The sequence below is a fragment of the Drosophila novamexicana genome, unplaced genomic scaffold (genome assembly GCF_003285875.2).
Source record: "Drosophila novamexicana strain 15010-1031.04,08,12 unplaced genomic scaffold, DnovRS2.1 tig00004554-arrow-pilon, whole genome shotgun sequence".
In the NCBI taxonomy this organism is placed as follows: domain Eukaryota; kingdom Metazoa; phylum Arthropoda; class Insecta; order Diptera; family Drosophilidae; genus Drosophila; species Drosophila novamexicana.
In genome coordinates, this window is record NW_020825051.1 from 3911111 (window position 1) to 3932282 (window position 21172).

General features: G+C 43.0%; 6 protein-coding genes across 8 annotated transcripts; 2 read left to right on the forward strand and 4 right to left on the reverse strand.

Moving 5' to 3' along the window:
- Nucleotides 1–1117: 1117 nt before the first annotated feature.
- LOC115769641 (DNA polymerase epsilon subunit 2) lies at nt 1118–2914 on the reverse strand. Its single transcript, XM_030714552.1, has 2 exons — nt 2148–2914; nt 1118–2086 (listed from the first exon to the last, which is right to left on the reverse strand). Exons 1-2 carry the CDS (start codon nt 2848–2850, stop codon nt 1209–1211), a joined length of 1581 nt encoding a protein of 526 aa, XP_030570412.1. The 5' UTR covers nt 2851–2914; the 3' UTR covers nt 1118–1208.
- A 556-nt stretch (nt 2915–3470) lies between these two features.
- LOC115769768 (ribosome biogenesis regulatory protein homolog) lies at nt 3471–4781 on the forward strand. Its single transcript, XM_030714731.1, has 4 exons — nt 3471–3681; nt 3740–3992; nt 4046–4539; nt 4601–4781. The coding sequence occupies exons 1-4, from the start codon at nt 3533–3535 to the stop codon at nt 4746–4748; spliced, it is 1044 nt and encodes a 347-aa protein (XP_030570591.1). The 5' UTR covers nt 3471–3532; the 3' UTR covers nt 4749–4781.
- Nucleotides 4782–4834: 53 nt separating this feature from the next.
- On the reverse strand, nt 4835–6123 carry LOC115769769 (glutaminyl-peptide cyclotransferase). 2 transcript variants are annotated; one of them, XM_030714733.1, is made up of 4 exons: nt 6002–6123; nt 5522–5920; nt 5308–5463; nt 4835–5245 (listed from the first exon to the last, which is right to left on the reverse strand). In XM_030714733.1, the coding sequence occupies exons 1-4, from the start codon at nt 6077–6079 to the stop codon at nt 4856–4858; spliced, it is 1023 nt and encodes a 340-aa protein (XP_030570593.1). In that variant the 5' UTR covers nt 6080–6123; the 3' UTR covers nt 4835–4855. The 2 variants fall into 2 exon arrangements, with proteins under 2 accessions (XP_030570593.1, XP_030570592.1); XM_030714732.1 differs by having other exon boundaries at nt 5522–5929; nt 6002–6122.
- A 546-nt stretch (nt 6124–6669) lies between these two features.
- On the reverse strand, nt 6670–7879 carry LOC115769664 (glutaminyl-peptide cyclotransferase-like). The gene is made up of 4 exons (XM_030714577.1): nt 7353–7879; nt 7183–7293; nt 6912–7122; nt 6670–6852 (listed from the first exon to the last, which is right to left on the reverse strand). The coding sequence occupies exons 1-4, from the start codon at nt 7863–7865 to the stop codon at nt 6692–6694; spliced, it is 996 nt and encodes a 331-aa protein (XP_030570437.1). The 5' UTR covers nt 7866–7879; the 3' UTR covers nt 6670–6691.
- Nucleotides 7880–8567: 688 nt separating this feature from the next.
- LOC115769885 (organic cation transporter protein-like) lies at nt 8568–11383 on the reverse strand. 2 transcript variants are annotated; one of them, XM_030714895.1, is made up of 3 exons: nt 11286–11383; nt 10413–11221; nt 8568–9937 (listed from the first exon to the last, which is right to left on the reverse strand). In XM_030714895.1, exons 1-3 carry the CDS (start codon nt 11336–11338, stop codon nt 8727–8729), a joined length of 2073 nt encoding a protein of 690 aa, XP_030570755.1. In that variant the 5' UTR covers nt 11339–11383; the 3' UTR covers nt 8568–8726. The 2 variants fall into 2 exon arrangements, with proteins under 2 accessions (XP_030570755.1, XP_030570754.1); XM_030714894.1 differs by having other exon boundaries at nt 10413–11230.
- A 788-nt stretch (nt 11384–12171) lies between these two features.
- Nucleotides 12172–14948, forward strand: LOC115769737. The gene is made up of 7 exons (XM_030714676.1): nt 12172–12594; nt 13532–13655; nt 13757–13842; nt 13905–14063; nt 14130–14213; nt 14281–14479; nt 14537–14948. Exons 1-7 carry the CDS (start codon nt 12520–12522, stop codon nt 14647–14649), a joined length of 840 nt encoding a protein of 279 aa, XP_030570536.1. The 5' UTR covers nt 12172–12519; the 3' UTR covers nt 14650–14948.
- The last annotated feature ends 6224 nt before the right edge of the window (nt 14949–21172 follow it).

Consider the following 21172-nt stretch of genomic DNA (forward strand, 5'->3'; position numbering starts at 1 on the left):
GTGTCGCCGGCTAGCCCCCGTCCAGTTGCTTTGATCCTTGATTGGAGTTGCATCGACCACTTGAGGCGCAGCTGTGACACTGATTGATGAGCCTGGGGCTCAGCGATTGTGTCTCCATCAACAGCTTTCGAAAGATTCCGCATCAGCGATTGCTTTAATCGAATTCTGTGGTCGGGCATAGGGGCAGGATGGGGTCTGCTGCGGTTCGTTGGAATCATGTAAATGGTGTCAACTGTGTGGGCATCATAAAAAATAATGACCAGCCGAGATAAAATGCTTTTTTATGTTATTGCTCCACTTCGCCAATTGCGGAGCAGTCGCAAACAATATTTAAATTTTAAAAGTTGCAAATGTACCAGTTAAATGAAGCAGAAGCAAGATTGTCGTCCCGGCACAAATATATTTCAAAGTTTGGGGGGTTGCAGACTCCAGCAGACGCTCGCAAAATGGAAAACAATGGCAGCCCAAAACAAAGACACGCCCAGCTCTGTGAACCGCCCTGGCAATTGAATTTGCACACTGGACACATTTTGGAAATTGATACATAGAAAGGGACACCGGACACCGAACACTTTATGGAACTATCAAAGTATTTGGCAATAAATCATAAATCAATAGAGAACGCTGCCAGCAGCAATCGGAAACGTCGCCCTTATATCCTTCTGCCGGCCATGGGCTAATGATGTCTTAAAAAACGATTTTGGGCCCAGGGTGGCCCAAATCGAGAAACGAAAAAGTAGCAATGTCACAAAACGAGGGCAATTGATGTCCTCAGGTCAAACGCATTAACAAAATTGCCGTTTCAGCTGGCGAGGCGCTATGTGTGTGCGGCTGGGAAATTGAATTTCCACGGCGCTAAGTGACGTCGCCAGCAGAGCAACAATATTCTTCCAAATCGGCTTTAAGTCATGAAAAATAATAGACAACCCCCGACGAGTAGTAAAAAGCAGATTGCGAGGCGCGTCAGCAGCCAAAAAGATTGTGGAACACATGCTGTGCCGCATATGATGCCCGACGAGGGTGACGCTCAACGCTTATCAACTGTGAAACACGCATGGAAAGTGGGTGGGGGGGCGGGGAACAACGCAACATGTGAGGCTCCAAAGTTAATATGGCAAATATACATACAAATACACATGCATATATATATATCTATTGGGATTGATTTGGGGAAATGTTTCAACATACATTTGTGGGCAGAAGTAGGCCTAGCTTGTATCCATGTCTCCGGGTATCTCGGAGTCCTCAATGGTGCGTGTGGCAGGTATGTATACCTTAAATGCGAACTTGGACTTGACAAAGGAGCCGGTGTTCAACACTGTGCAGTCATGCTGAGTGCTGGCAAAGCTCTGACAGGAGTCACCCATCACAATGAGATCAGGCAGTGGGTAAAGCCACAGCGCCGGGTCATAATCCCAGTGCACGGGCATCGCAATTGGATGTATTGGCACCAGATGACCCTGACAGACGAGCGTGCGTGCAAAGTGCTGCTCGATGTGCGTTGTGTCTGGCGGAAAGTGCAGCGTATTGCGACAGAATTTGGCCATAAGATCCAGACGACAGACGACAATCTGTTGAGTGCAATACTGCAAGCGGCAGGGATTCGTGGCCAGCTGGGTGCGCGGCCAAGCCTTGAGCAGGCCAGCGGCCAGACACTCGGGCAGCGGAGCGCGTGGTAAAATGTTCGGTGCTGTCGGATCCTCCGCGGAGGGCACGAGAATTAAATCGGTCTGCTTTTTAAGCTGCTCGCAGCCGGCGGCCAATGCGCCCAGAGCATCCAAATGCTGACGTAGCTCATGGTGATTGCGCGTGCTGGCCGTAAAGGGCCCCATCAGGACAATGGCCTGGGGCGGACAGGAATCATAGCCGACAAAAAGCTGGCGCAGTTTGTCCATGACAACTGGCAGATCCAAACGCACATCAGAAAGAAATACCAGCGTCGTCTCCGTGTTGGTGCGCTCGACTTCTTGCAAACGTGGCGAGTACTTCAGCAGCTTTGTGGACTCGCCGCCCCAAGTGTTGCCGGTGCCGAAGAAGGCTCGGCTGCTGGTGGCTGGCTCAGCGGGCGGAAAGCCTAAACCATCGACTGTAATGTAAAGTGTAAGTGGTTATCATACCGCAGCGCTAGACATTTAAACAAGACTCACCTTTTAGTACGCCATTCGCATAGCTGCCCTCCGCGAGAACAAAGCAGCCCTCGCAGAAGAAGCCAGCATGGAAACGCGCGCCGCTTAAATCAAGCTCTACACAACCCGTTGGATCCTCCACGAAGAATTTGCCCTCCTTGAGCTGAGTGAGCAGACCCAATACCACAGCCTCCTTCAAGTGGGATGTCGCCAGCAAGTTTTCTGCGTACTGCAATTTGAATTTTTTTGACTGCGCTGCGGCTGCAACGCCATCTTGGATGATTGCTGGCGCAAAAAGATCATGCCGCAGGGTTTTCTGCAGCAACATTGCATAGCGCTGCTGCAGATAGTCAGACTTCATGCGGGGCTGTGTCAGCAGGCGTCGCGGCTGCGTGTCCAGCTCAAACTTTTTGATCCGCGTGTTGTAGCGGTTGCGTGGCACGGTAAATGCATCGATTAGTGAAAAAATTGTCTCGCCCTCATCCAAACCAACGCGATTTAGTTCATTGATAGCCTTTTCCAACGCTTCTCGCTCAACATGCGGCGTTGACAGCTTCTGTCCCTGTAGATTCTCCGTTATGACCGTCATCCATTTCTCACGCTCGGCCGGCTCGAAGGGCAGCAGTTGCTCGGCGAGGTAAGTGCTGTTCTCGGACCGAATCAGAAAACCGCATAACTTAAAAGATGTAGTAATGCGTTTGCGCAACTGCGCCAATTCATCCATGATTTTCGAATTAAAAAAAATTTACACAAATACAACTTTTGCCACCAAATTTATAACTTTGGCGCCATTTTAACTAAAGAGCGAACGAACTTTTACTGTAGCTGAACCAGTGCGCTCTTTCCAGCACTGTAATTATGTATTGTGGTGGCTTGTCGATTATTTAAAGTGGTCGATAATATATGTGCCAAACTGCATGTTTTTATTTTAACCAGAAACAAACCATGTAGACCTGCCATTTAAGTTATCCAACGCTGACCGATATGTGGGTTCAGCGACATGTATAAAGGCGTATTGTAATGAGCTCAAAATGTATCGATATTTAGCTGTGTCAATACCAAACTAGTTAACAGCCATACAAATTTCAACGCAGTTTGCAGCTGTTATTATTAATTTCGAGCGTCATCCGCGTTTCTTTTTCTAAGACGCCGGCTTAAATACATTTTTCCTTTTTTCAGCTGCTTCTGAAATTTTTAATTCCACTAACCAACGATCTTACCGATATCACTTTAGTGCGCGCTTCTAATAACATTTTATCTAATGTTAAAAATGTTCAGTGCCCACAGCTGTGCACACAGCAGGGAACCAGTTCTTTTTTGTTCACTCTCTCACGTCCAACCCAACACTACTGGCAACGCACGTGTATAAATATTAAAGTTATTGGATTGCTGTTTTTTCACACAAAATGGATGTTGTTAAAGCAGTTTTAGAAAAACACCAAAAGGAATTGGATAAATACAAGCCAATTACAGTAGAAAAACATCTTGAATGCCGCATAGATGTAGGCACCCTACTCATCACAGATCCCAATGATTTTGACGACCGGCAGCTCGCGTAAGTAAAATGTGCAAAACCATTGTAGGCATTTAAAATAAATATTGAATTAATGTAGCAACAATAAGGAGGAGTATTTGGCTGCTCTGACCCGTGAAAATACACAACTGCTGGTCAATGCTATTTGGGAACTGCCAACCGAACGTGTGGACGAAAGTATTGTGGCCAAGTTGCCCGAGCCAACAACTGTGCTGCCGCGTCTACGCAAACCGCCAGGTCCACGTCCCTTGACGAAATGGGAGAAGTTCGCCAAGGAAAAGGGCATCACAAAGAAAAAGAAGGACAAGAAAACCTACGATGATGTCCTGGATGTAAGTACTCTAGAAATTACAGCGATAATATAACTAACCATGCAACCACATAGAAATGGGTACCTACGTATGGCTTCAAACGAGCCGAGGCTGAGAAAGATAAGGACTGGGTGCTGGAGGTGCCCCAGAATGCGGATCCCAACACAGACATGTTCCAAAAGAAGATGGACTTGCGCAACGAGAAGGTTGCCAAGAACGAGATTCAGCGTATGCGGAACATTGTGCGGGCCAAAAAGATTGACATGCCACGCAGCGGCTATCTGGGCCCAGAGGCCGCATCTTCCAACCAGCTGCTTACTGCCGTGACGGTAGCCAAATCTTCAACTGCATCGGTGGGCAAATTCCAAAGCAAATTGCCTAAAGAGAAGGAGGCACGTGGTCTGGGTGTTAAGGAACTGATACCAGGCGGCAAACGCAAAGCATCGCATATCACAGCACAGCCTGAGAGAGAGGCCAATTTGGATCTTATCAAGAGTGTTCTTAGTAAAAAGCCCAAAATAGATGTGGATAAGGCGATATCGCTGCAAAAACAAGACGAGCGGATAGAGTAAGACATGCTGCTAGCACAACCCAAAATAGCATATTAATTAATTTCTATATTTTATTAGACGCGAGGCTGAAGGCGCCAACAGACCTGCGAAAAAGGGTGGCAAGAAGGGCAAAGGCAGTCGCAAGGCAGTAGGCAAGAAGCCTAAGGGTCATCAAGGTCAGCGTGCACCGGGCAAAAAGGGCCAGACCGGTCGCAAGCGTCGCTAAACCGAAAAAAAAGCGGCTGCATTAACTAGGACTTTTTTATTAACAAAAACACAATTTACACGATAAATACAATGATAATATTTAAGCCACATCAAACCTATACAACTCTACTTGCGATGGAAACGCAAATCTACGGGTGCAGTATGCCGTTTCAGATATTCGTAGACAAAGTTGCGGAAGACGCGATTGAAGTTACGTATTGATGGCCAATGCAGATTGGCAGCATTGTCTCTTGGCGTGTGCCAACTATCCGGAAAAGGTGTCGCTATCAAATGCAATATGGGCACATTCTCCTCCAGGAACGGACGATGATCGTCGTCTACCAATCCACCAGCGGGTCGATTCAGAAACATTTTGTTATTGCCCTCCAGCCGGCCAGCAGTACGCAATGTTTGCTCAATCTCCACCAGACTAGTATGCAAACCGTGCGTATTCTCATAGAAACTAGAAAATTTCGGATTGCGAGCACCAATCAGATCCAGCAGCACGAGCACCTCCTAAGCAGGATACAAGTTCAATTAATAGAAGAGCCTGTCTAACCGCTAAGTCAACAACTTACAATGCGATCGATGTGACGTGGAGCTAGATTGGCTTGATCTGACGTGGATGTCGGACTGCGCGTGCGCGCCAACTTGCTGGCCAAATGACGCGAACCATAAACCGAGTCACTGTTGCTCCACTCCCTGAAGGCTTCCTCGCCGTCAAAGAAGATCAGCTAGAAAATTAATGCGATTATTGCAATTAAGGGCAATATTAAGCGCACTCAGACGCACCATCAAGCCGAGATCATTGCGATTGCGAAACTGCTGCAGCAAATAGCTGTTCAGCGTTTTGGCCGTATTCAAGAGAATGGCGCAGGGCACAGCCGAGTCCGTGGCAGCCACGAAACCGGGATCATTTGGAAAATACTTGCTGTCGTAGTGGCAGGCAAGTGCCAAGAAGTTTTGCGCCTGAGGATTGATGTAGCCAATGACATTCGCAAACGTTAGCTCGCCAAAAATTGGCACACGTTGCTTAAACTCATCCACTTCCGTTTGAAAGCCAAGCCCATTTAACGAATTCACCAGGTAGTTGCGCACCTGCGTATGGCCACGGCTACCAACAACGCGTGGCACCAATATTGAAGCCAGGCTGCTGTTGAAATGTGCCTCATCGTCAGCCCAGTTAGCGGCCTGCCGCCGCTTAAAAGAGATCAGTTATTATTATTTACTCGCTTTGTGAGTCAGCGCACGGGGAGATTCATCCCAACTTACGTTGGACTGCTGTGCGCCTACGTTATCAGCTGCCAGCAGCCAAATCGAAACGAAAATGAAAAACCACGAATGCGACATATTAACAAGCTACGTCCCGATACAGTTGAAGTGTTACGGCGCACTGGAACAGATCTCTGTATGACTGGTATGTTAAAACAAATTACCATGGCCGTTGTAGTAGTTGTTGTTGTTGTTGTTGTTGTTGTTAACGATCTGGGCAGCTGCTCTGCGTTCGCTCATGGCGCGCAAACTAAACACTCACACATGCAAGCACAGTACATACATGCGTATGACTGTGTACGCTTTGTGTACATAAGCAAAAGCTGAGAAAAGCTTTGCGTGCGTGCACAGAGCGTAACGGCTTATGGCATAAGCTCGCACGCTTAAAAAAACTTCAGCTTTTATACGTAAGCCTCAAAGCTCAAATAACTGTCTCGATTGCGCTTTGATTTCAAATATATACATAATTTAAATCAATTGTGACTTGTTCGGTTTCCAAGTGCGATTAAACTCGTGTGGTTTGTGTCCTAGATAAAATTGAAAATTTTACCTTTATTAGCATTTATTCAGAAACCTCTCGTTTGAAATTTAGCAAGAATTGAACCTATAGAACACAAATACTTAACTTCTCAATATAAAAAAAATGGAAAAAATTAATGAATAAATAATTTAAACATTAATTCAATACTTTTATGCGGTTTCTCGGTTAGTTTTTAAAAACTCATAAACAAATCGTGGAATAATTGCGTTCATATTACGTATTGTCGGCCAATGCAGGCTCATAAAATTATCACCCGCAGTGTGCCATGCGTCTGGATAGGTATGGGGCACTATGTGCAAAACTGGCACGCCTAAAAAGGTGAAAAAATAGTCCAAAATTGACAACATATCAATCAATATCAATGCGAACCCTCCTCAAGAAACGGATAGTGATCGTCTTCAATATCGCTCTCGTGATCTTTCAGGCTGTGGAACAGCTTATGGCACTTGGTCAGCTTGCCTGCCATCTGCATATCCCGTTCAATATCTGCCAGACGATTGTGCAATACAAATGTGTCCTCGTAGTGACTCATGTAGATATGGTTGGGTGCACCAATTAGGTTAAGCGTGACAACCAACTCCTAAGACACAATATTTTAGCTTGAATTGAATTTCAATTTGATTAAGTTATGGAGACTTGCAATATTTTTCAATGGTATGGTTTCCACCTCGGCAAAGCGTCGCGATCCATTAAGCGAATTAAAATCTTCTTCCACCTCGTTCAGGGACTCGTGTCCATCGAAGAAAACCAGCTGAAAATATAAACAAGACGTTTATCTTAGACGTTTTTAAACTTTTAGTAAACACTTACCAGCAAGCCAATGTCATCGCGCTGTGAGAACTCTCCGCGTAAATAGGGACCCAGCGTCCTGGCCATAGTGAGAAGAATGGCACAGGAAACGGCACCATCTGTGGCTCCCACGTAGTTTGCGGCATTCTTCAAGAACTTCGAGTCATAATGACAGGTGAGCAATAAAAAACTTGATGCCTCCGTATTCATAATGCCCAAAAAATTGGTAAAAATCTTTTCGTCAAATAATTCGTCGCGTAGCGCAATAAAACCCAAGTCCTGTAGCTCCTCGATAAGAAAATCGCCCACCTGCGAATGACCCAGGCTACCTGACCAGCGAGGTCTTAAGATTTTCGCAAGCGTCCTATTGAAATACTTCTCATCGCTGATAAATGTTAGAGGTTCGCGCCAAATTCGAATGAAAAGCACATAGTTGATGAGCAGAAGGACAATGCTCAGTCCCGATACGAATCGAGCTACTCGTAACACTGACTGGAGTTTCACTCCCGATACAGTTCGAGTTATTCGCATCATTAGATGGTGTTACACGTGCTATATTTGATTGCATACTAAAGATATACATAGCTCATGTTTGGTTGGAAATGTCTCTCAGCAAATGGATGGAACGAAAGCGTTCGATACAGCAATTATGATGCTTGAATTTAATTTGATTTTGTTACTCGGAACCCATTAAAAATGGGTAACAAGGGTATATTGATTTTGTGCAAACGTATGTAACAGGCAGAAGGCAGCAGCTCCGAACCCATAAGGCATATATGTTCTTAATAATAATCGAGATCAGAGTCGATCTAGGCATTTCCCATTGTCTGTCCGTATGTATAGACGCGTTGATCCCCAACCCAACCCAAATTTTGAACGTAGGTCCTAGTTTGTTAGTAATGATCGATAGCTAGATGATCGACACCTGTCCCGTTTCCAAGCAATCTATAAAAATTGATAGCGATTTTTTTTAGCAAAGGTCTTAAGATCTAGAGTTACCAAAGTCAACATTTATCTCTCACTTGGACCTAATTTAAGCCAAAATTTAAAACCAATTTTATTTAAGAATATTCTATAGCACAATATGAATCAATGCTGACAATTTCGTCAAGATCGGTTGAGAAACACACAAGTTATTAACAAAATGGCTGCAAGCTCCATGAGAGTGAAATATAAGTCATATTTGGATGGAGTTGCGAAAAAAATGTATAAAACAGAAATTTTGGCTTTTTAATATTGTAAATTTAAACACACGGCACAACCACAAAATAAACTGGAATACAAAAATTTCTACAAGCTGCTGGTAAATTGGATAAACAGCAGCTTCGTCGAACTTAACAATTTGGTTCTGAACTATACCTGTCGACAGGTGTACTGGACAATCTAGATTTATAATTATTTCTTGTTTCGTTTTAATCCATCGTGTGGTGTATACTTTTCTATCCTTTCCAAAACCTCTGTACCCTGGCTGACTAAAGAAGGCATGCGGGTGATGAAGCTGCTTGCATGTGGTCTAACCACGGCGACGCGATGCATTTTTTTGGATCGGAACTCATCTCGTGAAAGGGTGCGCAAGCTGGAGCCCTCGTGCCAGTTTCGCTTGAAACGTTGCGTGCGCCTCGCTCCCGGTCCGCAACAAGGTTGATGCCACATGCGTTGATCCTTGCCAAAGTCGTCGCCATCGCTGAGCGTTTGCGGCAGATCTTGGTGCAAGGTCTCCGGCAGGAACAACGATAGAATGCCACCCAAAATACCCAGCAAACCCAGAGTGTTGAGCATCAGCGATAGAGATACATTAGACAGGTAGATGACCGGCGGGGAGAGTAACATAGCCACAAAGCCCATGGTATGTATGAAGGCCACGCCCTGGGCACGCACCACCGTCGGCAGCACTTCGGCCGCCCATTGCAGTCCAATGTTGTAGCAAACATTGGCAAAGAAGCGTCCCGCCAAAGCGGCCACCAATGTGTGTGTGGGATTCTTTAAGTTAGCCGCCAACAAACTGAAAACGCCGCTCAGCGTGGTAAAGGTAAAGGCGCACCAGCGACGTCCAAAGCGATCCAGGGTCACAATAACGAGAAGATCGCCCGGCAGCTCTGTGGCGCAGGCTATGGTAAAGACAACAACCACGTTCTCCTTGTCCAGGACAGACGCGGCGCGTACATGGCCATCATAGATCAGTGACATAGTCATCCAAATAAATACCATGAGCACCATATAGCGAGCCAGGCGGCGACGTTTAAAAATCGAAAATACCGTAAAGCTACGACCCTCAAACTCCTCTTTGTAGAACAGTTCGCAATTCTCGTAGAATTTCTTCCAGTAACTCTTTGAAACGGTTCGTTTATTTCTAGCTGCCACGTTCTTCAGTATGTCAATTGCGTTGTCGATCTTGCCCACAGAGACCAGCCAGCGCGCCGATTCGGGCAAATAACAATATGCGCATAGAGCAAAAGCAATGGGTATCGAGCCGAACAAAGCAAAGTTTCCCCAGGTGCGCAGCAATAGGGCCATCCAGGGTATCAGCATGGTGAACGGCGAGTAGAACATGGCCAGCGACATGTTGCCCACGAAGGTGCGATACGTCGGTCCAACATACTCGAGTACTACGGATGGGAATGTAGGCATTGGAAGTCTAAATCAACACAAATAAGAGTGCTCTGGTCGGAAGTGCCCGACTAGCAGATACCCAACCCAACACTTCGGTAATGCATTCCTGAATAATTTGGGGCTTTTATCCAAAAAGTGAAGCATTCCTAATCTGTATATAAGTACTATACAAACACCTTCACACCAAGCTGGGATCTATAGCTCTTACAATCCTCGAGATATGCCTAAGCAAGCAAGTCTCAAAACCGATAATTATCGATATTTTGGAAATGAGAAGAGATATCTGAGTAAAATGACAAGCTCGTTGTGCGTATGGGCGAATATTTATTTGAAATATCCAAGTCTTTAGCTTTTGTAGTCTCCGAGCTCGAACGGACAAACGGATGGGCTTGGCTAGATTTAGATGCTTCAAAGATGCTTCTTTCGGCCTGAGTTCGGGTAAAAGGTCATTATAGGTCAACTGTTGCGTACCCAGTATATAGATCATGGTGAAGCAAGTATCAAAGGAGGCGCCAACAATCAGGCGAATAATGACAAAGCTAACAAAGTCAGTGGCCATCGATGTAAAAATACTGCCGAAGAATGCCAGGGAGCAGCTGCTAACCAAAGCAGCCACGCGACCGCAATGATCCGCAAAGTGTCCATAGGCCAGGCAACCTGCAACGGAGCCCAGAAAAAAGATCACTTGGGCGTATGTGGCATAGCGATCATTGGCGCAGACCCAGCCGAACTCCATGGTTGCCGTACGAAAAGGCTCGTTGCGGTCAAAGACATAACCTTCCCGGCAGGGTATAAGCGGCAGCGAACTATTGATTAGCTCGCTGCGATTCTTGGACTTAAACACGGCCGTATAATTGACATCATACATCTGGCAGCGACTGTAGCTGCCATCGGCCTCCTTGGGTATAGAAAGCTGTTTGCGCTCCTCCTCGCTGGCTATAAGCGACAGCTCGTTGACAAAGCAGTAATATTTATCCGGCGGCAGCGTCATGAAGATCTGGCTTAGATACACAAAGGCGGATATGTAGCAAAAGGGTATCATCAAAACGAACAGAACTTTCTGAAAGCATCCGAACTCGCCAATTTCCGGCAAGAGATCATCAAAGTCAAGATGTTGTTCCATTTCGTTAGTGGAACGTGCAGCCTTGGCTCTTATATCCTCAACAGAGTTAGAGCTGACACTGCCCTCATAGTGCATACGAAAATCTCTGATATTCGATTTATAGTTGCTTGTCTGTTGACCCCTATCCACCGTCTTTTTGACATCCTTGTTTTTTGATCTATCCGCCCTTGCGGTAAATACATTTTCAGTACATGGACAAACTAGAATATTTTAATACTCACGCAATGCTGGACGTTTTACTTAGCGCCCTACGTCCATTATCTTTACCATCCATAGCCAGGAGCAGTCGGTTTTGACAAGGCAATAACAGACGAAAGGTCGCTGCAACGCCTGCTCCGATTCGAATTCTGTGTCCTTCGTTTCAATTCATGTGATTCATCAGTTTTCCAGCTGACTGCTTGCGCTTCCTGGCGCCTAAGCCGTCGACGCTCATGGCCATCAGCTGCGGCTTATCGACGCCATCGATGACCATTAGTCATGCTCGACACAGGGAATCATCGAGTCATCTGCCCCAAATAAGTGGCTGCGTTTAGTGCAATAGGCCTGGCTATAATCAAATAATCTTTTTTATTACAATTAACAATATGATAAGTAAACGATATAGCTGTTTTTGAATACAGCTGAATAAAATCTATTCAGACACACTTCCTGGGGTTGGAATCCGCATCCTGCTCATCTATCGTGGACTGCTTTAATGAAAATGAATGCATGCGGCAGCTCCAGAGCCAACTCTGCACATTTGCGGCTTATAAATAAATTAAATGCGCGCACAGTTGGCTATTTTCGTGCGAACTATAGACATTGCGTATACGCCGCGTGGCCTGCGACCACCCGTTGCTTGAGTTTTGCATAGATTTCGCTTCATTTCGCGTCACATGCAAATCGGCCACTGCCAATGCCAAAGCCGCCTGTTGCTTTTTGGCCCAGAGCACGGGCTGGCGCATGCGTTGACTCTCCACCGACGCCCCTGAGGCCCAACAGCTGCTTACGCCCTTTCGAAGTTTCATTCATAAAATGCGGTTCGATGTTCGAATTGTTGGCCATGTTCCGAGTTCACAGAACAACACAATTCGAATTAGTTCTGGCGCGTCTTTCAAAGCGAACGGTTGAATCGGCAAATGCAGTCGGTGGCCATACATGAATATATAGCCTGGTATACGGCACATAAATCAGTGTCATAAATCTGCGTGCGTTGTATATGAAATTAAGTGTCAGTGTTTATAGATAAGCAGGCCAATGACAGGCCACAAAATATCCTAGAAACCCCAAGAAAACAAAAAGAGGCCAATAAAAAAGCTGGCGGCATCCTAAGACAAACTGCCGTCTGCCCAGTGCCCCGAGCAAGTGTCAAAAAGTAAAGTGAAAGTGGCGGCTGCCGTTATACAAAAGACTTTCACTTACGATTTCCCAATGTATATATATATATAAGTTTGGTGGAATAAGACAGCCCACAAAATGGCCATACTCGAGTCCTGCTGCTTTTGGAGGAGCGTGCGTAAAGGCAGCTTTGCCTGCGCCTTTTACACTCTGGTGGGTAATCAATTACAAGAGATTTGATTTGTTAGAAGAAAAAACAAACTTAGCCAAGATAAACAACAGTTTAGCCTATCTTCCTGCATATACTTAAGCGAATAGTAAAAGATGGCGAGAAAAAGCGAGAAGCAAAATGGGAGTAAGTGTAGCAAAGCTTAGAGCCAGCTAAAGTGCCAAAAGTGACAATTTGAAAACTTAAGCAAGCGAGAAGCAAACTAAGAAGCAAACTAAGAAGCAAAGCGAGAAGCGAGGAACATTGTGACAGACAAGAGAAACATTGTGAAAGAACGCGCGTGAAGCGAAGTGAGAATTAAATCAATTATAAATCAAGCGAGAAGCCAAGTAAGTAAAAAAACCGAAAAGAGAAACTTTGCAAAAGGCAGCGCGAGAAGTGGAGCGAGAATTGAGACAATTATAAATCAAGCGAGAAGCTAGACAAGTTAAAAAGCAAGAAACTAAAATGAATGAGACCAAACGACAAGCCAATCGAATGAATGGATGACAAAAGACCAACGAAGTGAGAAGCTTATCGACGGCAAAACGTAGAGCGACAATTAAGCGAAAAGTTATGACAAAATCAAGTTCCTTCCCTTGTTGTTGTTGTAATTCGTCATGCGCTAAAGATTAATTCGAAAAGGACTCGAGCTGCAATCGCGTCAGAGAAAATGCAAAATATGAATGGAAGAAAGGAGAATACAACGAGAGCAGAAAATAGCTTAGTCCAATCGACAAACCAATTATAAATCAAGCGCTTCTTTCGCCGTTAATCGCATTTGAAAACACAGAATTTTTAATAAAATGCTTAGCTCAATAGACTGTGAGTCGAAAAGGATTGGGAAAATGAAGTGAACAATTGAAAGAAAATCGCACAATAGAAATATGTTCTAAAACTAGAAGCTCTTAATCTTGATTAGATTTACTTTTAATATTGCAGCTCTACTTTGGCCTGTCCACGTTTATGTTTACGTTCTATCTGAAGGAGGAGCAGGCGTTTCTGCTTGGCCAGAGAAACCAACCGCTGGGCGAGAGCATCCTGGAGAAGGGTGATGTAACTGTAGGTAAGAGAGAGAGAGAGAGAGAGGGAGGCGTCAGGGCAGAAAGCCATATAAGTAGCAAAAGGTTATCCAACGCAATTGATTGACGTGATTTGTGATTGCAGTAACTGTGATATTCAACGTATTGTTTTTGTTTTGCTCGATGCTGATGGTTGTGGCATCGCTGCTGCTGATTGTGGGACTGCGGAATGTGAGTGTGGCCACCTGAGTTGACCTTTGACACATTTCGCAACCAATTTACACCTTTTGCAGAACAAACGTCAATTGCTGTTGCCCTGGATAGGTTTAATGCTCTGCGATTTGCTTATCGAAGTCGCCCATCTTGTCCACCTGACGCTGTCGCGTCGTGTGATTTTTGATCCCATTGTTGGTTTCATATTCACCATAGATTTCTTCATCCTCTGCCTGAATGTGAGTGAACGGACTTGTTTGGCAATTTCCGCTTCGTAATCTATTTCAATTTGATTCCATTTCAAGCTCTACTGTTTGCTCTGTGTCATATCACAGTATCAGGCTTATCGAATGCAACATGCCGAGCAGCAGCAGCATCCTGCTCAAACGGTGAGTTCATGTGCGTGTTTCCAAGCTTATACTACTTACTCCTCCTGCCATCCAAATCCAAATGCAGCCCACGGTGGTATTTAAGGAGCCCGAGACGCTTACCAAATCGAAGCGCCAGTCCCTTACAGCTGCCAACGCGGGCAAAAGCAAAAGGCACTCACATCGCATGTTGGCCGCCAGTCCATTGATCACATCACAGCGGCCGACCAACTTCTCCACCATCACCGAGGAGGAGGAGCAGCAAAGCAAAGCAGCAGCTTCCGCAGGTAATACAAAGTCAAAAGGGGCACCTAAGAACACAAACTAAGCTCTGCTCGTTCCAGCTGGCAATGGCACAAGCGACAGCGGCCACATTCCGGAACTGCCCAGCGATGCGACGGACCCCCTGAATGCCAATATACCAATTATTACATTAGATCCGAACTCGCTGCAATGATGCAGTTGTTTATTGTATTGTCATTCATGGCTGACAAAGAAATGGATACAATTGACATATTTTTACATGCAAGATATAGTAAAATTCCCAGAATTCTATCGAGCACCCAGTTGTCTTATTTCCTTCGCATCGCACGACACAGCCATCCGTCTACCTCCTTCTTCCTCCTGTGTCCAGCAGCCCCAACAGAGCTAAAGGCCAGATTGTTGTTGCCTCGTGGAGCATCCATCAGAAGAGGCAACGAATTGCGATTGACAATGAGTTACATGCGACGAGAATTTCATTTAATACCTTCTGGTATTTCAATCGAGTTTCTATTTTCAAATGAACTTCAAACAATGCCGAGTTCAATCAACCAGCCACAACAGGTTTGTACAGAAAGTAAAATAAATATCAAATATCATGTTACTTGGGCTATTTTTTCAATTAACCAACTTGCACACAATTCCCTTTTTTTTGAGATATATGTGTTTTATGTGATAAATATGAATGCAAAAGTGTAAGCCCTGTGATTTAAGTGAACAACGGAAAAAGGATTTGTAAGACTCCACTCGCAGTTGTGGAAAATTAGTGTAAAGTCGTTTTGTGAAACTCTTAGATAGCCTTGCGATTGATTTCAAAGTACAATTAAGGTATACTTGTTAGAATTCAAATCGTATTAATATATATTAATTTAAATAACTTATATTGAGTAATAGAAATAAATGCTTAGCCTTGCCACAGCTTGAAGTGCAAATGTTGTTAAATAACAAAACGTAAGATCATAATTTGCATTACGTATGAATTTCCCACTGGTTAAAGATACTTGGCTGCCGAGAGAGAACTTTTGAAACTTAATTAACTTACCTGGACTGGACTACACCTAAACATTCACTAATTAAATTGAAACAGCAAAGACTAGTTATTTGCAGCCTTAAGCTGTCAGCATGCCCTTCTTTAATCCGAAAACTAAATGGAAGCCTGACAAATTACAGCAGAGTTTGCAATTAAGTGGAGTACAACAAAAAGTTGCTGCTTGCCAGCCTGAAGCAAACACTTGCTTTTACAGTCGCAAACTAGAGTCATTAAATGCCACTTAATCACTCTTTTAGATTGGCACTCTAGTGCAATTCACCTGCAGCACCTCAAAACTGTGAATGAGACGACATGAAAAGCGGACGTTGCAACGCACACACACACACACACACACAGTCTGTGGCATATGTGTGTTTGTGTGTACTTATCAGTACTGCAACAGTTGCCACAGCTGTGCGCACAGGGATAAGCACCAAAAAGCTTGTTTGCCAAGCTGCAAACAAAGCAGCAAAAGAGGAACCACTCAACCACTCGGAATTACATAGACAGACAGCAAAAGCCAGAGTCCCATTGCACCACTTAGCACACACTGTTATTAGCTACTGAAAAGTCGAAATTTGTGGCCAAATATCAACACAGCTGTCAGCGTAATCTAAATGAAAAGATGATAACGTTCATCAGAATTGGACTTAATGGTTTTTTAAGTGGACCTTTGAAACGTGTTCGCAATCCTGTACAAATAGACCATTTGTGTGTGTTTGCAAACTCAATTGGAATTATATTGCAATATATATAAAAATAACATCTATTGATTGTCCTTTTTGTGTTTTGTATCTGACATGACAAGCATTTATAGAAATGTGTAGAAAAAACACCCTTTGATGTTCTACCACACACACGAAAATATGTAATCCAATTAAGGGACTCACATACGTATTAACGTATGTATGAGTTGTTGTTACTTTAACGCGAATTATCCGGCTTTGCGCGGATTCGGACTTAAACAAAACTTTTCAAGCATAGTAAGAACTTTACGGGCTTTCTGAGTCCTGTTTTACACCCAGCTCAGTGGATTTTGAAGAAAGAATGAAAGACATTTCAAATGACATTTTACATATGTGTATGGAATTGAGATGAACTGTGCATTCAACATTTAAAAGTATGTGAAAAAAGTGTAATTAATTATTAAACAAAAAGTTTATGATCGATTGGACTAATAGAAAATGTGAAAAATGTGTTTTCTTATGGAAAAATGTGACATTCGCAAAAAAATGTAAGAAATGTTGACAGTGGAATTAGGCTATACAACTATAATATTGTTCCATTTTCAACCAGGCTCAAATCTTGCGAAAAATGCTAAACATATCTCCTAAAAATTCCTACAAAAATCTTTAAAAATAAGTTCTAAGCTGATCAAATAGATCTATTTTATTAACAAATCTCACATTAATCTCAAATTTTTCGTAATTTAACATTACATTTAAGACAAGGGAGTATCTCCATTGCATCTGCATATAGCAAGGCTTTGCAGAGCAGTTTTTTTCTCGTTTTTCCAATTATAAATTTTAACCTTATATGCTTGCAGAGGGGTTTTCAACGGGCTAATATTTATGCATTGCTGTGCAACGAATTTGTTGACGCGTGCGATAAATTTGCATAAGAATTTCAGACGCGCAACGGAATGTGAACAGAAAACTAGCAACTGCAAACATGAAATAATATGCATGACTTTCGACTCTATCAACAGAGATTTCCCATTCCATTTCCATTCACATTCACATCCACATTCACATTCATATTGCCATTGTCAATCCTGTTGCCGTTTGGGTATAGCCGCATTTGCATATCAAAGTTGTGCGTGGCATGCCACAAGGCGCTTACAGTGTGCCTTAGGTTCGCCACACGCCAGCAGCAGTAATTGGCATTATAGTTGCCGCATATTGTGGCAACACTCAAGCACAACACCAACGCATACATATATGTGTTTGTGGCAGACGTGGCAGCGTCTAATTGCTTCTGCGCTGTTATGAGCATTAGGGCTTAAGTGCGATTGGTAATGACAATATTTGCCAGCTAACCAAGTCATTATATTAGCCACTACTTAAGTGAAAATTCAATTACCGCTAAACTTAAAATGAAGTATCCTTTCACACACGCGCACACACACACTGGCGTGTAAGCGTGGCCATCACATTTTGCAAAGTTTTTGCAGATACTTGCCATCATACTGACAGCGGCAAGAACAATGCTCGTCTTGCCACTTGTGGCACAAACATTGTGCACATATCACAAAGTACAAAATATTTGGCCCCAAACAATTTTGTGTTTCAGAAATAGCTGCTCGTGCCATAAATAATAAAGCAGCACAGCAACTTACATAAGTTGATTAAACTTAGCTACGCATATTGTGCGGAAAAATATTTGATACTTGAATGGCACAAGACTTTATCAAATTTTGTTAAAAGCCTCTTTAAATGCGCCCACACATCAAAATGTTGACAAATTTAAGGCACACAAGCTGCGGGCTGTTGTCCGCTGCTTGATTTATTGTATATGACAAACGAACAAAGTTATATATATTTTAAGCTATGGCCAAGAGGCAAGCAACCCCTCACCACAGGCACTTGCCTTATTGCGTATACGCAGCGTGTGACAAGCGGCGTGCGCCCAGCAAATCGAGTACGAGTTTACAGCACTTGGACATTTACGAGCTTACAGATTTACGAGCTTGTATATTGGGCCATGTCTATATAGACACACACATATAAATATGATGCCAGGCACTCAATAGGAAAATTAGCATATAAAACGAGACAGATTAGCACATCAAGCGAATGAATCAGACTTTCAAATGGATGAAATGACTGAGAACTGCACTCAATGCAAAGATGAATTATGAATGTGAGTGTATAGTCAGCATGACTAAGGCGGAAAACTGCTTGAAGGTAACTAAGAGCCAGGCAGCTGCAAATCAATAAACTATATTTATATGTGTCAGAGCAAATTCAAGAGTTAGAACGAATCTAGTCAAGGTGGGGCTTAAGTAGAGTTAAATTATGCCATGGAAGATATGTGTCAGCGAAAACTGAAGAGCTACAGCGCATATAGTCAAGATGTGTTTTAGTTCCAAGAAGAGTATGCCATAGAAGATATGTGTCAGAGGAAACCTAAATGCAATCTAGTTAAGGCTTGGCTTCAATCCTCTGAAGAGTATAGCAAAAGCAGCTACAACAAAGTCAACTTTTTAAATATTTATAAATATATAGTAGCCATAAATGTATATTCCTCCCGCTCAAAACATTTCCTCATTTCAATGAAACAATTCAATTTGTTACTTGCAACTGCCTGTTGGACTGAAAATATGACTAGCTTTGTATATTTTCTAATACTAATTGCAGGCTAAATTGAATCTCTCTCCATTGGCATTTACCAAAAAGTTGGTTAAATGCCATGGCCGGGTCTCACTCAATAGTTTTTTCATTTATAATGAAAATTGGTTTGATTGAGGCTACAATTTGGCCAGAGTAAAAAATAAATTGAAATTCCAGTGCGGTTCAGCATCCTGTTGAGACCTTAATAAAACCAAAAGAAACCCAAGCTGGGTGCTTAATATTTTCTAGTTGAGCAGTCGACGCTTTAAGCTTATTTGTTAATGTTCATTTTCCTAAGTGTTTGTTGAAATTGCCAGCAATTTATGAATATTTATTGCATGTTTGTCAGGAAAAACAAGACTCATATACAACAGGCTCTTTGCGCAGAACAATAATGGAATTATTAAAGCAAATGTCAAATGGGCTTGCAAAGAAGTTGACAAGTTATGAAAATTTAACTAAAGTAGCTGCTCTGCGTGTGGGCAAACAAAGCTGCTGATAAATATTTTATTCCATTTAACTACATAAATAATAAACCGAGATTCCGGCTAGTTTGGCTATTTAATGACTTTTAATGGACTGTCGGCAGCAATAATATCTGTGTCTTGATGACAAACATAAACTATAAACAGCTTTCAGCATTTGAGTACAGACGAAAGCGAAGCACTCAACAAAAATGCTTGTGCCTTGGCAGACTTCTCCCGAAAGATATTTAAATATAAATTATCAAGGATGCCACAAATTAAAGTAATCACATAATTCAAAAGCCAGACTAATTAGGCCTACGTCGCAGCAGCAGCAGCATTCGCATTAGCCTGAGCGTTTAATCAGTCCTTCGTGGGGGGGCCAGCAATAAATTCCAGACGGAAATTATGTGGGTAAGTGAAAACATCAATCTTGGGCGGCCAATGCCAGCCCTGGCCGGGCTTGTCAAGAGCTGAGTGACACCTTGGGGCAAGCTGTGCCCAAAAATGTTATGTATGAAAATTGTGAACAAGACCGTCGGGAGCTTGTGGCACATGTCGTTATTGTATTGCCAAAACAGTCAGGTTATTCATTGCGTTTCAGGAGCTGAGCGCAGAGTCAAAACAAAGGCCTGGTTAGACCCTATTCATAAGGCCTAATGGCTTAGGCATTACCCGAAAAAAAGGTTAGAGCATATGTTAATCCCTTTGGGTAAACAAATGAGGGTTCCATTCAACTCAATTTGCATTGCTCCTTTGAAGCGCCTAAAATTGGAATAAATTTCTTACAATTCTGCGGACTCGTAAATGCCCGTTAAACAAAGACCTCTGCTACGTAAATTATAATTATTTATTTTAAGCCTCATAAAAACAACAAACAAAGTGAAAATGTTCAAGTTTCAGGCTCATAGAAAGTTTGTGTATGTTTTTATTCAATTATAATACGAAAAACTTTACGCAATTGTATTCAGCGCGTTGCCAGGAGAACGATTAACAAACAACCAGCTGCATTCCAGAGAGGCTGGGGACTGGGGCGGTGGTTTAATTGTATGCTCCAACATTTTTAGTAAAGCAATCAAAACAATCGCATTTTACTTTGAAGTAGGCGCTCAATTAGCAAAACTCCAAAACTCAGCTAACAAATTTTAAAGCATACTTTTTGGGGCAGCAAGCATATTTTTCCAATAGCAAAGCGAAAATCAAATATTCAAAATAGTTTACTCGGTAGTTTCTCATAATATTTGCAGCAGAGTTCATGAGATGCCAAAAGTAGTTTATTCAGAGTTTACAACAGAGAGAAATGCAGGCATTTCACATATTTCACTCCTTACGCCACGCCTACGCCCACGCCCTTTCCAGTAACCGCCTCTTCAGGGCAAAACAAAAAGTGTGCTTGGCACAGTTTGTTGATATTTCATTAGAATGTTTTCATTGTCATTTTCGCTGTTGCTTGTTTTAATATGCTGTCAAAACTTGGAACGACTGAAGATACTCTTGACATTGTAACTGCTACAAAGCACACACACAGCCAGACACACATACACACACACACGAACGCACTGTCGCGCACATAATAAGTATACGCCGCGTTGTACGTTAAGCCCCCGCGTGGCTGTCAATTTGGCGACAACATTTCCTGCAATATTTAAAATGATAAATCGGCTTTTCGGGCGTCGAAATCCGTTGGCTGAGCTTAAATAATATTGCCGTCTGATATGTCTATAAATGAATATTCATTTGTTGTTCTTAGCTGTCAGAAAAAAGTGCAACTTGTCGAGAGTTTCATCGGAAAAGCTCTATCCCTCTGTCCAGCTTGCGGCAGTGTTTGTGTAATAATTTTCCCCGAAATTTCTGCTCCATTTAATAAGTAATCTATTTGTGTTGTGTTTATGT